This window comes from Callorhinus ursinus, unplaced genomic scaffold (genome assembly GCF_003265705.2).
Source record: "Callorhinus ursinus isolate GAN/ISIS: 27379988/994484 unplaced genomic scaffold, GSC_fseal_2.0 scaffold15, whole genome shotgun sequence".
NCBI classification, from domain to species: Eukaryota; Metazoa; Chordata; class Mammalia; order Carnivora; family Otariidae; genus Callorhinus; species Callorhinus ursinus.
The window spans coordinates 3,575,159-3,591,187 of record NW_027397077.1 but is presented as its reverse complement, the minus strand read 5'-3'; the positions used below and the strand labels follow the sequence as shown (position 1 = coordinate 3,591,187).

The following is a 16,029-nucleotide window of genomic DNA, read 5'->3' as shown; positions in this document are numbered from 1 at the left end:
CCAAAGGAACTGTCCCATTTGTTCAGGCCGAGCTCTCTGCCTTGACTTGCCTGCCTCTCCGGAGGTTCCACAGGGAAGCCAGGGAAACACAGAACAAAGTGATGAAACGAATTTCACAGGACATGGGGTCCCAGAAAATGGCACCCACGAGGCAGTGTTTTAAAGCAGTCAGAGAGTCGAGGGAGCGAAGAGCGCGGGCCCCGGAGGAATCGTGAGCGGCACGTGCTGGCTGGCCCGGTCCTCCTCCTTCCTGCCCCCAAACCGGACTGGGACCCGAGCTACGCCACACGGTTCCGCCTGTGCTCCAGAGCCCTCCGCCTGTTTTGTACTCTGAGCTAAGAACGGTTTTTACATTTTTCAAGAGTCGTAAAGACAAACAATGTGCAACAGAGATGCTATGCCATTTGGGAAGTCTAAACTAGTTATTATCTTGCTCTTTACAGAAAACGTCTGCTAACTCCTGCCCGAGAGTAACAGGATGGCTCCCTCCCCTACGTGGTGACTGTCTATAGTGCTGAACCCCAAGGGGAGTGTGGGGATTACAGAGAGCAACAGGTACCTACAGAGTCTCCCCTCCAGAATGCGCGTGGGGGGTGGGGGTAAGGGTCCCTGGCTCAGCAAACTTTTAATGAGAGCTCACTATATCCCAGACACAGGAGACAAAACAACTGAGAAAGACACAGTCTCTGCCCTCAAAGAGTTTCCCATCCAGTGGGAAAGACAAATGAGTATGCAAATCATGGCTCACAAAGAGAAACACACACTGGGGAAGCTGGGGACACTGGAGACGCACACCACCTCTGAAGAAGAGATCCCCAGGGGCTTATGCAGTCAGAGGACAAAGTGCTGTAAGAAAAGAACACAAGGCTGTGGAGAGGAGAAGGGGGTAAGGTCTGTGTGGGAGAACAAAGGGTCACGGTGAGAGGGGCCCATGGGAAGGGGGCCCTGCCGATGGGCGGGGGGGTGGGGGGGGCTCAGACCAGACAGTCCCGAGTGCACAACAGAGCCAACGCACAGCACCGAGGAGTACTGAACGAAGATGCGTTCATCCTAAACGCTTATAAACTTGGTATCACAGGAAAGGACTGAGAGAAAACCAGAAAACCAGTAAAGACCTTGTTAGCACAAGTTCTTATTAGGCAATTCTGCTCTCAATCTACTAAAAAAAAAAAAAAAGTTTTTTTTTTTTTTTAGAGATGGGGAGAGAAAGAGAATCTTAAGCAGGCTCCATGCTGAGCACGGAGCCCGGTACAGGGCTTGATCTCACGACCCTGGGATCATGACCTGAGCCGAAATCAAGAGTCAGATGCGTAACTTGTGCCACCCAGGCGCCCCTCAACCTACTAAAATTTAATGATAAGGAGAGTATTAATCTATTAATCATATTTGTCTAATAATAAGTGGTTGGTTAAATAAACTATATATCCATAAATGGATTTTAATGCAGCCATTAAAAATAAAGAACACAGGGAAATGCTTATACTGCTCAGTGAAAACATTACAAAAAATACATCTTTCACTTGTGAAAAAAATCACACACACAAAGATTAAAACATCAAAATGTTAAAAGTAGTCAGCTTATCTCTAGAAGACAGGATGGTAAATAATGTTTTCTTCTTTCTTGCCTAACTGTACTTTCTATAATTCCTATGTGTTACTTGGGTGATAAGAAAAAAAAAAGTGTAAATCTCCGGTCACATCTAAGGACTAATCACATCCACTCACTTTGCTCACTAAATTTAACGGGGAAACATCAAGTGTTGAGCAGACTCACAATCTCAAGATGCTGGATAAGGAAGTGCCAGATTCTCAAGAGATCAGTGTCAGTCTGTGAGAGAAGGGCAGACTTACCAGCCATCAGCAAACAGATAATGCACATCGAGAAGGCAACAACCATGATGATAGGCAACTGGAAAGAAAAATGGAGAGACAAGCCGTCACTTAAGAACGCTACTCAATGGCTGTGACGTCAGTTGCACTTGAAAAAGAATAAAACCCTTCTGCAATCTAATATACAAAATATCTTTTCCCAGCAAAACATCATTATTTGGGGGGTTCAACCACAGCTGCCCCAGTTTTCAGACTGGTTAGGTCACAGCATCTGAGGAAGCATGGCTCTGGTCCAAACACGGGAGTGCTGAGGGGGCTGCCCGCATGAGAGGCCGGGACCCCAGCCAGCAACATTCGCGAACACTCTGCCCACTGGATGAGACCCCAGAAAGGCTCCTGCAAAGTCTGGTGAGCAGAGGAGTCAAAAAGGAGAGAAGTGTCAAAAACTCACTCTGCCTTCCATGTTACAGGCTGGCCCCCAGCAACCCCTGATTGTGACAGGAGTCGAGTCTTCCAGAAACGAGAAACTTTCCACACTCCCTTTTTGCTCACGCGTTCTCATATAAAACGACAGTGAAGTGTCACAAAAAACAAACGCCCCACAGTTATTTTACTCCTTTCCCTCATCTTCTCAGGGAAACAAAGTATTTACGGTCCATTTAGAACAATGTATAAAGTTTTAAATCAAGAGGAGTTGGCACCATCTATACCTCCACACATAATGCTTTTAAAAACGTGAAAAACAGGGGCGCCTGCGTGGTGCGGTCGGTTAAGTGTCCAACTCTTGATTTCGGCTCAGGTCATGATCTCAGGGTCGTGCTCAGCAGGGAGTCTGCTTGAGATTCTCTCTCCCTCTGCCCCTGCCCACGGCCGCTTGCACACTCTCTAAAATCAATCAATCAATCTTAAAAAAAAAAAAAAAAAAAAAAAAGCTTGAAAAACAGAAAGGTTTCTTACAGCCAGGAATTTCAAATCCCGTGGAACACTTAAAGGACTATGAGATTCTAATTCATCCACTGAGTAGTTTCCAAGAAACAAGTCTATGGAATCCTAGAATAGAGGAAGGAAATTAGTAACTCCCCAATGAGAAGTAATGATGGGACCGCCCGAGGACCAAACATGAGCACCAAATACAAACCCACCTGCCTAAAGCCATCAGAAAAGTTGTTCTTGTAATACCGTATCAGGGAGTTCCAGCCATCCATTAGCAGTCCCAGCTGAGTTCTCTTCCCAGTTCTGGTTAAAAGAGGTGAATTCCGAGTTACAGATCTGCATATTAAATTCTCCCACAGTTTTGTGGCCAATAAGTATGTGGTATGGAGATAAGTGAGTTACAAAGATTTTAAAGATCACCCCTGAAAGTATAAAGGAGACACCTCACAAAGGAATCCTCTAGCGGGTCCAAGAAATACGCATTCTTTTTCTAAAATATTACCTAAGTAGGCACAAAGAGAAAAACACTCAGGGCCAGCGGCAAAGGTAAGAAATGTGAAGAGAAACACCCAGACCAGGTTAAGCGGCCAGAACACAGCAGAGACTAGGAATCGTAGTTTGCTCCCAGGGAGTCCCTATGGCAGAAAAAGACCCACATCTGTACAAATCCCCAACGTCTTGACCGCTCACTAACCAGTGCGGTCCTGGAACGCGGCACAGGCATCACCTGGCTGCTACCCCGAGGTTCAGGGTGTCAGCCCCGCCCCGGACCGCAGTGACCCAGGTGCACCGCGAGGTCTGGGAGGGGCTGAGGGGCCGAGGCTACCTCCCACGTGGCACAACCACCCAGGGAGGCTAGGAACCCTCCAGCGCCCAGGCCTCCCCTCCCAGCAAGCCTGACTCGACTGCTATGACCCGAGGCGCCGGGGGCTGGGGTTCTGCTGCGGCCCAAAAGGTCCCGAGGCATCCAGATGGGACGGGAGACCTGAATATCTGCAGTGCTACTTGAAAAGCATGGCTTGCCTGGTAAAGTCCGTCTTCAAGGCACCAGTGCCCGCGTACTGTTTGGCACAAGCATTTGCATTGTCAGCCCAGGCTGTGAAAACAAGGAAAAGTCAACAGACAGCGACTTACGTGACAACCAGAGTTCCTAAATCCAAAACAGTAATTTATTTCACCATTTGAGTAACTCTGCCTCTATTGAGGAAATTACCCACCATTTTTGTAAGTCTTCTCAAATTCATTTTGTTCTTCAAGCTTCTGTCCCACATGCAAAACTCCTAGTCTCTGGAATAAGAAGCACACCATATTCGAGTGTAACCGATTTCAGCACACGCGATTCAGGACCAAAAGCAGACAGTCCCACATGGTATCACACGGTTCCTGGCTGCAGGCGGGAGACGTGGTCCTTGCCTGCGGGGGGGGGGGGGGGGGGGGGGGGGGGGGGGCCCCCCCCCCCGCCCCCGCCGGGCGGCCCCCCGGGGGGGGGGCAGCTCACCATGCCTCCCCCTCTGATGACTCCTCCCTCCGCGCCCCAGCCCCGCAGGAACAGTGGGGCAGAAAGGAGAGCAGCAGTGGGACCCAGCCATCACCCCCTCCTTCCCGGCCGCCCCCCAACCTCCCACTGCCTCCACCCTTTACCCTTTAGCCTCCCCACCACTCGCGTCCCCGGGCTTCCTTCAGCCCCAGCCCTACCCCTCCTGCGCTCTATGCTACACGCCTACCTCCCCACAAATTGCGCACACACCGCGCCCTTTGCACATCATCTCAGAGGACTCCTGAACATGCTGACTCCCCCTATGGACTCCCCTTTGGGGCTCACTGGGCAAAGATTAGGAGCCCCTGCCTTGGACCTCATCTCAGACCCCAACCACCTCAGAGCCCCCACTGTCACTGAGCACCGCAGGTGACAGCACACTATCTCTACCCCAGAACAGCACTCCCACCTCAGACAGTGCAGGGGCTGCTCTCGGTGACCCTTAGCTGGGGGGTGGGGGGGGCCACAAATGGAGGCCCCACCAGCTGGCACCGACACCCCAAGACTCTCTGAAGGTTGGTTAGATTTTATAACACTACATTCAGCACATGGAAGAGTTAAGTATAGATTACAGAACCTAGTTAAATAGGCTTTAGTTTATTGGGCTTGGAAACAACCATTGCTAGTACTGTTTTGGTTTTTTTTGCTAGTATTGTTTCTATTAAAAAATACACCTTGAAGTCAATCCATCAGATTGAGAAGGACACCGTACAATACAAACTAAAGCATGACGCTCAAACAGGGAAACCACTCCTTTGGCCTGTGTTACTTAGGATTCAAGGGCAATTCGTTTTAAAGGAGGTGTTTTACTTCCATAATTCCTTCCTGGTATCATAAAATTATCATAAACAAAGTTGAACTGTCATAAACAAAGGTTACCATTTAAGCAAGAAACCATTTGGCATGCATTTTGTTTGCCCCTCATGATAAATGCCAATGTGATCTGGAAATCTGGGCTTTACGTTTTTAATTCTAAGTATAAACACAAGAAAATATTTATAGCTATTTTTCTCAATAGCCCAATCTTAGTGGTAGAGCAAAGCTGTGTCAGAAACTTCTTCCCTGAAAGGTTAGCTATCGCTTGCCAGTAATAAGAGAGATGCAAATGAAAACAACCTTGAGGTTCTACTCTTTACTAATAGGAAAAAAAAGTTTTAAATAAAAACACCTCACGCTGGCAAGAGTTCAATGACATGGATTCACTTATCATGCTCGCTGGTGTTAATGGAAACTGCCATGACCCTCTTGGAAAGCGTATTCTCTTTAACGCAGTACATTCCACTTCTTGAAATTAACCCAAAGGTAAGAATTCAAGTTAATAACAACATACGCAGATCTGGTCTCTACAGTGCAATTTATAAGCCAACAATGTAGCAACTTAGTGCAACTCTTAAAACAACTATGGCTCTGTATAATGCTAGAGGAAAAGACAAAATTAAAAACTACGTAAAGGGGTGTCTGGCTGGCTCAGTCGGTGGAACACGCAACTTCTGATCTCAGGGTTGTGAGTTCAAGTCCCGCGATGGGTGCAGAGATTACTTAAAAATAAAATCTTAAAAAACACCCAAACTGCATACACACACGCTGACCATAGGTATAGAGATGTGCACACCCACAGATGGAAAGACAAAAACACAAAAGCTGGGTTAGGGTGGGGAGCAATGTGAATGTTTTCTGTTATTTGCTTTTGTAATGCTTTTTGTTAAGGTTTTCAAGGATGCAGCTTCTTTCATCTTGGCTTCTATTGCTGATTTCGTAAAACAGACAAAGCGTGTGCACCTGGAGCTGGGCCTGCAGTGAGCGGCGGGCCAGCAGGCTCTGGATCACATTGGTTCTGTCTAGACAGTCCATGCAGTTGCTGCGGAACACGCCCTCCTGGCTCGTCACCACCATGCCAGCCATGTCCACTAGAAAATAACTAAAACATATTTGTATAAACACCCTCATACCACAGTCAGGCCAATGCACTGACGACCACCTCTTGTGTCACAGCCCCCGTCGGTAACATTAGGGAAACTGGCGCATTCAAAGGTCCGATGGGAAGTGTGTGGCCCAGGGGAATGGGATGACCAGAGAGCCAACGAGAAGTCTGCGAGGCCAGAAGCAGGCCCCACTCTGCCACAGCTGTTCATCATGGTCCCGTGTATCAAGATTTCTCGAAGCATGGGCCCTACAACTGTCCGTATCAGAATTCCCTGAGCTGTTTGCTAAAAATGGACACACCTGGCCTTGAGATAAATTCAAGTAAGAGTCTCTGAAGCAAGGGCTGGAAATTGCGCATTAAGAACTTTTTTAAAACCTTTCTTAAAATGGGTAATATATGCAAATACTACGAAGTTTATAAGGTTCAACAAGGTACTGTTTGAAAAGTCAGGTTTCCTTTCTCCCCTTTACCACCCAGGTGTCCGCACCGGAGCCAACCATGGTCACCAGTTCCTGTGTTTCGTTAATTTTTAACAATTTCCTCAGCTAATTCTATGAACTCAAAAACTGGACAACGCACAGCGTGGCAGGGAAGAGCACGGGCCCCGGCAGCAAACAACTGGTTGGTGAGCCTTTAGCTCCTCAGGTAATGTACTAGCTGCGTAACTTCAAGTAATCACCCTCATCTCTCCGAACCTAAGTTTTTCACCAGTCATGCGCAATGCACAAATTGCTTAGCAGAGCGCATGGGACAGAGCACACAATGAATGCCAGGGAATAGTAATTTTATTGCAATCACTCCCCAAAATCAAAATGGGCAGGGAAACACAACAGATTTACTATGGGCCAAATAAAAATCATGACCTTCAAGGTAAGGGCCCAGAAGAATGCGTTGAGGCTAAATATCTACCTGAGATTCATGCAGTTGGTGAGGTTCGTTTGGAGCTGGTGTGTGTACGTATGTGTGCATGCAGGCGTTGGCACCCCATGAGGACTTAAAAAATAAATACTAGGTATTTTACAAATGTTATTTCTTCAACTATACACTGAGTCTATGAGGCAGTAATATTATCTCCACTTTACAAATGGAGAAACCAAGGTTTGAAGGTAACTAACTTGCCCCTGGGTCACATGGCTAATAAGAAGCAAACAGATTTCAGGGCGTCTGGGTGGCTCAGTCAGTTAAGCGTCCAACCCTTGACCTGCGCTCAGGTCTTGATCTCAGGGTCATGAGACTGAGCCCTGAGTCAGGCTCCACACTCAGCGGGGAGTCTGCTTGTCCCTCTCCCTCTGCCCCTCCCTCTGCTTGTGCTCACGAGTGCTCTCTAATAAAAATCTTTTTTAAAAAAGCAGCAAATTTCAAAATGAAATGTGTCATACCCCAAAGCCCCAATGCTTTCCATTTCCCCAAAAACCCCTGGGGACCATGTCCAGAGAGGTCATGTGCAACTCCGCTGTCCCCAGGGAACACAGCAGGTGGGGAGGGAGAGAGATTCTGGGGTCAATCCTCCTTTCTCAAACTCTTGTGTGGCAGCAATTAATGGGCAAACGCAAGGACCCCCTCCTCTGACAGTGTCCCAGGTCCAGCCGGTGTCACTCTAGCCCAATAATGACGTATGTCAATCCCCCTTCACTAGCTGCTCCTGACAAAACCTCGTAGAAAAAGAGCAGATTTAACTAACTGTAGCTGACTACTTAACATGTATAAAACATATTTCTAAAAACTGAGAAATGCCTAGAGGAAAAGTTCTACTATGTTACTGTGTAACTAACATGAAAAAATGCCCGAGGGTTGCCAGGGTCAGAACTACACGCAGGCAGAACAACATGACTTCTTCTGGCTTTAAAGTAAGTACAGATGGACATGCGCAGAGGCAACTGCAAACCCGTGAGCCAACATGGTAAGTAACACAGTAAACATGCACGGAAAGTACCATAAAGTTATTCAGACCCTTTGAACCATTAATCCTACTCTCAAGAATTTATTTTAGGAAATAATTTAACAGAAGTAAGAATACATATACCCAGAGCGATTCATTGCAGCTCAGTCTTTTGTGGTAGGAAGAGAAAAGAAAATAAGACAGATGGCTAATATGAAAAAGAACACTTAACTGAACCTGTATTATGACACAGTGGAGTACAGAAAAGCCGTTAAGCACCATCGTTACAGAGACAAAATATCAGAGATCCATGACAGAATGTTCAGGTGAAAACAACAGAATATAAAATACTAGTACACTAACTTCAATTATGTAAAGCTTTGTAAACGAGTGGCAGCTGATTCACAAAAATGTGAGAATACCTGGCTTTGGGTTGCTTTTAAAATATTTTTAAGTCATCAAGTCTCATCTTTACGATGAAAAAACTAAAAGTCGTAGTATAAGCAAGTGCTGTGAACCCAGTGAACTGTATTTGTGTACGTCTGCTAGGTAAGGCATAAGAACTATGATTCATACACACACGACCCTCTTCCCTCGACCTCCACGGGGGAATGATATAGCTTACCTTAGTGCATCTTGTATTTCTGCTACCTGATCCAGCAGGATACTTAGTCGGTCCCATCTCATATTTTTACATTCTTTATGGAAGTCAAAGGCAATATATCTACCAAAAGAAAAGATATGCAGAAACTGACCAAAGATGAGTCATTTTCCTTCTACCACTATGTTCATAAGTGGATCTTCCTCTTTATCTGAGCGTACAGATTTCTTCTTCACTGCGGGTTTACACACACACACACACACACACACACACACACACACACACACACTCTTCTGTCTTCACGTGTTCTTCTAGAGGCCCTGAGATGGGAGAAGAGAAGAAGCCCGGCAGAAAGCAGAAGTGGGCTCAGGTATAGCAATCCGGTGTATAATATAAAGTAGCCTTATCCAAATGAATAGCCAGGGCGTATTCTTTACCCCCATGTACAAAGAACAAAGGTCCCTTTGAATTATTTTTCAAACTGAGTAAAATGTTTAAAATGGTTGAACTCAAATCAGTGTGAGGAGGATGCGACGAGTGTCAGATCTGTACCGGGGTTTGTCAGAAGCACAGAGGCCGCATGGCCCCCACTCTGGTCACTTACTGTTCATCACCTTCCTTAACATCAAAACACCCGCTGTCCGTATCACCATCTGTACATCTCACACAGATGTGGCAGCGGGACTTTCCCTGCCGATCTGCAATGGGTTGTTTTTCGTTATCTGGTATTTAATAGGCCACTTCTGAAGGTTAGAACACATCTGACAGTGAAGGTGTCCTACCATGAGCTGGAAAATGTTGCCAACTGAGAGGGGGAAAAGAAAATCATGAACCAGTTCCTGAAAGTCAAGGGAGTCAGGAACCAGGTCAAGTCCTAAGCAGGAGGCCGGGAAGGACATCGAGCTCTGGTCCACACAGTGAAATTCAGATGAGGCGTCTGCCCACGTGTCACTCCCTTGGCTCCAACAGACCAAAGGAGCATCGGTAGAGTGAGGGCTTCTAAGGAGGTCCAGAGGGGCCCCTGCCACCTCAGTGGTTATCTCACTGATGAGGTGAGAACGGTCTCCTTAGAAATCAGTACAAAAACAGAGGTTAGCTAACCATGAGGCTAGACTTGGTGAAGACTGGGAGTGGAGGAAGCACTTCCAGAGGCCACTGCCACAAGAGTGATAAAGTGACAGTCACTTCGGGGTACTCCCACAGAGCAACAGCCCTAGACAGGCTTGAAGAACGTAAGCAGCTGGCCAGCACCTAAATGCATTTGGATTCTTAGTGCGCATCCTTCTAAAATCACATTGGTATCTAAAGAATGAATTGCATTGTTATATTTTGACAACGCATGACTGTAGATATATTATTTTGCTTCTGACCCCAAGAGTCAAGCAGTTCTGCTTCTTTCCAGGTTCTAGGAAGAAACCCTCAGAGACACATCACCTTGCATGGTTCATTTTCTCATCCGGTTCCCAAAAGAAAAACTTCCCATTGCTAACGAGTCCCACCATTCCTCAGAAGCGCAACCACATGACCTTTCTCCTTCAGGTCATTCACCAATCCATCAACTTCATTCATTTAATGTACTCAAAGCAATAATCATTGAACAACTAAAAAGTGAATCAGTCCAATAAACCTATATCTGACACATGACATTAAGTCTACCGTTTAATTTCACTTTAACCAACAGACTGATTTTTCCCCCTGCCAGAATATGGATTTACTCAATTAAAAATTGTGCAAATAGGGGTGCCTGGGTGGCTCAGTTGGTTAAGTGACTGCCTTCGGCTCAGGTCATGGTCTCAGGGCCCTGGGATCGAGCCCCTATCGGACTCCCTGCTCTGCGGGAAGCCTGCTTCTCCCTCTCCCACTCCCCCTGCTTGTGTTCCCTCTCTCGCTGTCTCTCTGTCAAATAAATAAATAAAATCTTATTAAAAAAAATTCAAATATACTTTTTTAATATGCTCCTCTGTCTGGTGGTCTTTAGAGCTCGTGGAAGGAAAATGACAACAGCTCTGGGTATTTGCTCTGTAGGTGAGGGCTACGGGTGCCCTCCAAGCTCCTGGAACACCAAGGGCATAACTCTAGACTCTGACTGATGCTGCAGGTTCTCAAAGTTAGCTGCTGCTACAAACTCAAGACAACTCTTGAGACAAGTGTATCTGTGGAAACCCCCTGGAGCAGAGAGAGGGCCTTAACAAAGGGTGGACACAGCAGCCAGCAGACAAACTTCTCTCAGAGTACGCATGCTGGACTCCAAACCCAGAGGTTCTAATTTTTCAGGTCTAAGGTATATTCTAAGTTCCTCTGAGTCCTCCAAAGAGTGTTTAAGAAAGTTCCACTGCGAGAAGGCAGAAGTGTGCATGGAGTCGGGGGGGTGGGAAAGGGTGGGTCTGATGAATTTGCAAGAGCTTTTGAGTTGGAGGAAAGACACTTAAATTCTTCCCCAAATGCTCATTATATCATTCTATTTTTGTGGATGTTTAAAATTTCTCCCCAAATAACCCCATACCATTTCTTTGGAAAGTTTCTCCCCCCAGTGCCTGTGACCACTTCCTACCACAGTAACACCCTCACCTCCTGCCCAGTTTCCTGCTGCAGAAAGCTCCAAAAGGGCTGACTCATTACCTTGCACCTTTCCACAGGGCAACTGTTGGATGTTTTAGGATCCTTCTATTTTGACAAAGCTGCACAGAGTTTGTTAAGCAAGTCTGGTGACTTACAGAGGCAAAGCTGCAGCTCCAGACAAGGCCACCATGCAAGTGTAAATTTCTCCACCTCATGTGATGGTCAGGACCACAGAGATCACACCAAATGATCACGAGGAACTGAAATTCATGACCCAGTGGCCACGTGACACAAAGCCTCAGGAGGGGATTTTGATCAGGGACTAAACTCTCACAAAATTCAAATTAAAATCTGACTGTTGGGCGCCTGGGTGGCTCAGTTGGCTAAGCGACTGCCTTCGGCTCAGGTCATGATCCTGGAGTCCCAGGATCGAGTCCCACATCGGGCTCCCTGCTCAGCGGGGAGTCTGCTTCTCCCTCTGACCCTCTTCCCTCTCCTGCTTTCTCTCTCTCATTCTCTCTCTCTCTCAAATAAATAAAATCTTTAAAATAAAATAAAATAAAATAAAATATAAAATAAAATAATAAAATTAAAATAAAATAAAATAAAATAAAATAAAATAAAATAAAATCTGACTGTTAAAAAGTTATTCTGCAATATAATTATGCCAGGGAAAAATTTCAAGCTAACAGAATCATTCTTTGATCTAGTATTGGGGGGAAAAAAAGCTGAGCTGTAATTCAGGTTTCCCCTACTATCCAGAAGTGGAGTGTTCCTATGACCTGAAGCAGACTAAAGCGAAGCGTGCCCCCTGCTTTCCAAGTCTGCCTCATGCCACAGGCCACTATGCTTTTACAAAAGACCTCCATCTGTGTGGTAATGACCTTCTCATAAAGGTGAAAAATCGTCTTTGGCTTTCTTTCGGTTAGTGACAACAAGTACCAATGCGGGTCTCTTATAAAACAAAGTGGTGTGACACAGACTTTTTGAAGAGTGGGGATCACCGTATGTCCAGTTGATATCTACGTACTGGTGTATACAGTAGTCTCCCCTTATCCACAGTTACACCTCCCACAGCTTTGGTTCCCCGTGGTCAACTACAGTCTGAAAGCAGATGGTCCTCCTCCTGACATGCGGTCAGGCTGCCAGTGGCCTGATGCTCTGTCACAGTGCCTATGTCACTGGGCTGACTTCATCACGTAGGCATCTATCCCTCACATCATCACAAGACATACAACTACAATACAGCAAGATATTTTGAGAGAGACCACATTCACATAGCTCTTATTACAGCACATTGTTTTAATTATTCTATTACTGCTGTTATTATTCTATGATCAGTTTATCTGCTACTGTGCCTACATCATATATTAAGCTTTATCATAGGTATGTGTACCTAAAGAAAATTACAGTATACCTAGGCTTCAGTACCATGTGTGGGTTTCAGGCATCTACTGGGGGTCTGGGAACAGATGCCCGTGGGTGAGGGGGGATGGCTGGATATCTAAGTGCACATCTAATCTGAAAAGACCTGTGCAGATTTCTAGGGAGGTACCTGATCATTCCACTGCCCAAGGAAGACACCATTGTTGCAAATGCCTGTTCGAGTGGTTTCTCTGAGCCCTTCTGATTCACCTGTAAAAAAGTAAAAACACCACAGCTTTCTTTTAAGTTCCTTTGAAAGGAAAGAGCGACATCAGCAAAATGGTGGGCCCGGAAGCTCCAAGCTCTTGATCTCACACAGAAACACTGAAAACAACGGAAGCTGTCTGAGCCGACTTTGTAGGAGCTCTGGAAAACAATCAAAGGTTTAAAGCAATGAAGCAAATCCCCGATGGAAAAAAAAAAAGGTATCTTCAAAACTGTAGGACAATTTTGTGACATTTTTACTTGCCCTTACATTTTTACTTGCCAACTCCATCCCTGGGGCAGTGATAGTCTCAGTCTTAAGCAGCAACCAGGTTCTCAGTTCACTTCTTCAAACCGGAGAGAGAACCCCAGACCTTATCTGCAAGTTACCGCGTATGTTTTGTTCTGACCTGAAGGATGGGTTTGTCTGTCTCTGCCTCACATAACTCTGAACACAAGCAGGGGAAGAGTAGCACAAAGCTCATACAAGCTACAAAGGACTACAAACCAACAGCCGCCTAGAGCAAGGGGTTTCGGAAAACGTAAAATAGACCATCTACAGGCTGCAAAAGAAGCTGGGGTGATACTCTGGGAAATTAGGACATTCAGAAGCAGCCATTTATAGGGAGGATTTTAGAAAGCCACATGCACACCCAAGAGGCATGTCTGAAAGTTCCTGAGAAGACCTAGAGCCCTCACCTCAGGCTGACCTCTACACTCGAGCAAGCCTGGCCACCCAGAGAAAAACTGCTCCAGCACAGAACCAGTCTGCAGAGACTGAGAGATGGGGCTGTTCTCTCTTTTTTGGTTTTTGCCTTTGTTTCAGTTCCTGGCATTCAAAGAAATCTCTGTCAAAACATTAGCTGAACATGAGCCCAAGGAATAGAGGCTTCAGTAAGCATAAACAAGGGAGTCTTTGCAAAAATGGATGGGAAACACTGGAAAACAAATGGGACTACCACAGCCATCAATAATCGAAACAAAAACGCCGAAAAATCCTGGGAAAGGAGACTCTGACTTCCAGAGTTACCATATTATAACCACCCAGTGCCTGATTTTCAACAACAAAAATACCAAGGCATACCAAAAAATAGGAAAACAAGGCTTATTCAATGGAAAAGGATAAACTGACAGAAACCATCCCTGCAGAAGACTTAATCAGAAAAAGGGTTTTAAACGAGTGTCTTAAATATGCTCAGAGCTAAAGGAAAACAGGGTATGAAAGGAAACCAGGAAAACGGTACATGAACAAAGTAAGATTACCAGCAAACAAACAAAAATCATTCAAAGGAACTAAAGAGTAGGCGTGGAGTTGAAAAGTACAAAACAGAAATTAAACATTCACTGGAGTTCAAGAGCACATTTGCGCAGGAAGAAAATCGAATCAGCACACTTGAAAATGAGACAAATGAACTAACCAAGTCTGAAGAGCAGAAAGAAAAATGAATAAGGAAAAGTGAGCAGAGCCCTGGAGCCATCCGGGACATCACCAAGGTACAATACACCCATTCTGGGAGTCCCAGAAGGAAAAGAAAAGAAAGGGCTAGAGGTCTTTATTGAAGAAAAAAAAAAAAATGGCCCCAAACTTCCCAAATTTGATGAAAGACATAAATCTTCAAATCCAAGAAGATCACCCAATTCCAAGGATGGTAAGAGAAATCCATACCAAGCACATTCTAATCAAACTACTGAAAGACAAAGAAAGGATCTTAAAAGCAACAAGAGGGAAGAGACACATCACATACAAAGTATTCTCAATAGGATTACAGGCCAGTTTCACTTCAGGAAACCTGGGAGGCTAGAAGGCAGCGGATGGATATATTTAAAGTATTGAAAGAAAAGAACTCTAAACCAAAAATTCTGTATTTGGTGAAACTGTCCTTCAAAAATGAATGAGGGCATCTTTGAGCTCATGCAGTAGACACCATGAGCAAAGCTCACCCTCCCGAGTTGAAAAAATTTATGGACAAGAAATTGTCATTGAAATTAAATGGTGGCAGACATGTCCAAGGAATATCGCGGGGGTTCGATCCGTTTATGAATCTTGTGATAGATGAATGTGTGGAGATGGCAACTAGTGGGCAACAGAACAATATTGGAATGGTGGTAATACGAGGAAAGAGTATCATCATGTTAGAAGCCTTGGAGCGAGTATAAACAATGGGTGTGTTCATCAGAAGCAATCAACTGCTTCCACATGTCCCCTCCATAGTACCTGTTTTACTACAGTATAAAAATCAGGTCGTGTGCATTTTCATATTGAACTTTTTTGTTAAAAAAACTTTTATAATAGTCAAAAAAAAATGAATGAAATTAAGACATTCTTAGATAAACAAAAGCTGAGAGAGCTCATTATCACTGGGCCTGCCCTACAAGAAAAGCTAACGGATCCTTCAGGTTGAAATGAAAGAATGCTATAAAGCAGCCTGAAGCCACATGAAGGTATTTAGATTTCCTGTGAAGGTAATATAAAAGGCAGCATTACTGTAATCTTGGTCTATACCTCCATTTTTTTTTAATAGTCTACAGGACTGAGAAGCCAAATGCATTTAAGAAATTATAAATCTATGTTACTGGGAACAAAACATATAAAAATGTAATTTGTGACATTAATAACAAAGAGGAGGGACAAAGCTTTATAGAAATCAAGTTTTTGTATGCAAACTGAAGTTAGGTTGGTATCGATTCAAATTAAATATTACAACTTTAAAACACTGTATGTAATCCTCATGGTAACCAAAAAGAAAATATCTGTAGAATATAAACAAAAGAAAACGAGAAGGTAATCAAAATACTTAACTACAAAAAAATTCAGCACAAAAGAAGACAATGATAGAGGAAGACAAAGAATAAAAAATTGTAAGATGTACCGAAAACAAATAGCAACATGGCAGAAATAAGTCTCTACAAGTAAGTAAGTACTTTAAATATAAATGGACTAACTCTCCAATTAAAAGGCACAGATTGGCAGAATGAATTTAAAAAATGATCCAACCACATGCCACAGAGAACGTTCACTTTAGATCTAAAGACACAGCAAGCTGGAGGTGAAAGGATGGGAAGATACCCCATGCAGACAGCTAGTAATCAGAGCAGGGTGGGGGCGCTCTACCAACGTCAGACAAGACAGACTTTAA

At 44.7% G+C, this 16,029-nt stretch overlaps 1 protein-coding gene and 1 pseudogene across 2 annotated transcripts in view; one reads left to right on the top strand and one right to left on the bottom strand.

Moving 5' to 3' along the window:
* Positions 1–16,029, bottom strand: part of SACM1L (SAC1 like phosphatidylinositide phosphatase) — a 51,277-nt gene that overhangs the window by 3,300 nt on the left and 31,948 nt on the right. The window contains exons 11-18 of one of the 2 annotated variants that reach the window (XM_025885547.2): positions 12,819–12,898; positions 8,729–8,827; positions 6,080–6,218; positions 3,981–4,050; positions 3,787–3,859; positions 2,973–3,066; positions 2,788–2,880; positions 1,852–1,909 (exon numbers count right to left, since the gene is read on the bottom strand). In XM_025885547.2, the coding sequence (XP_025741332.1) occupies positions 1,852–1,909; positions 2,788–2,880; positions 2,973–3,066; positions 3,787–3,859; positions 3,981–4,050; positions 6,080–6,218; positions 8,729–8,827; positions 12,819–12,898 (706 nt within the window). Of the gene's footprint in view, positions 1–1,851; positions 1,910–2,787; positions 2,881–2,972; positions 3,860–3,980; positions 4,051–6,079; positions 6,219–8,728; positions 8,828–12,818; positions 12,899–16,029 lie in introns of those variants that run through there. The other variant, XM_073901060.1, reaches the window with a different exon arrangement.
* On the top strand, positions 14,815–15,049 carry LOC141374189 (small nuclear ribonucleoprotein G pseudogene; annotated as a pseudogene).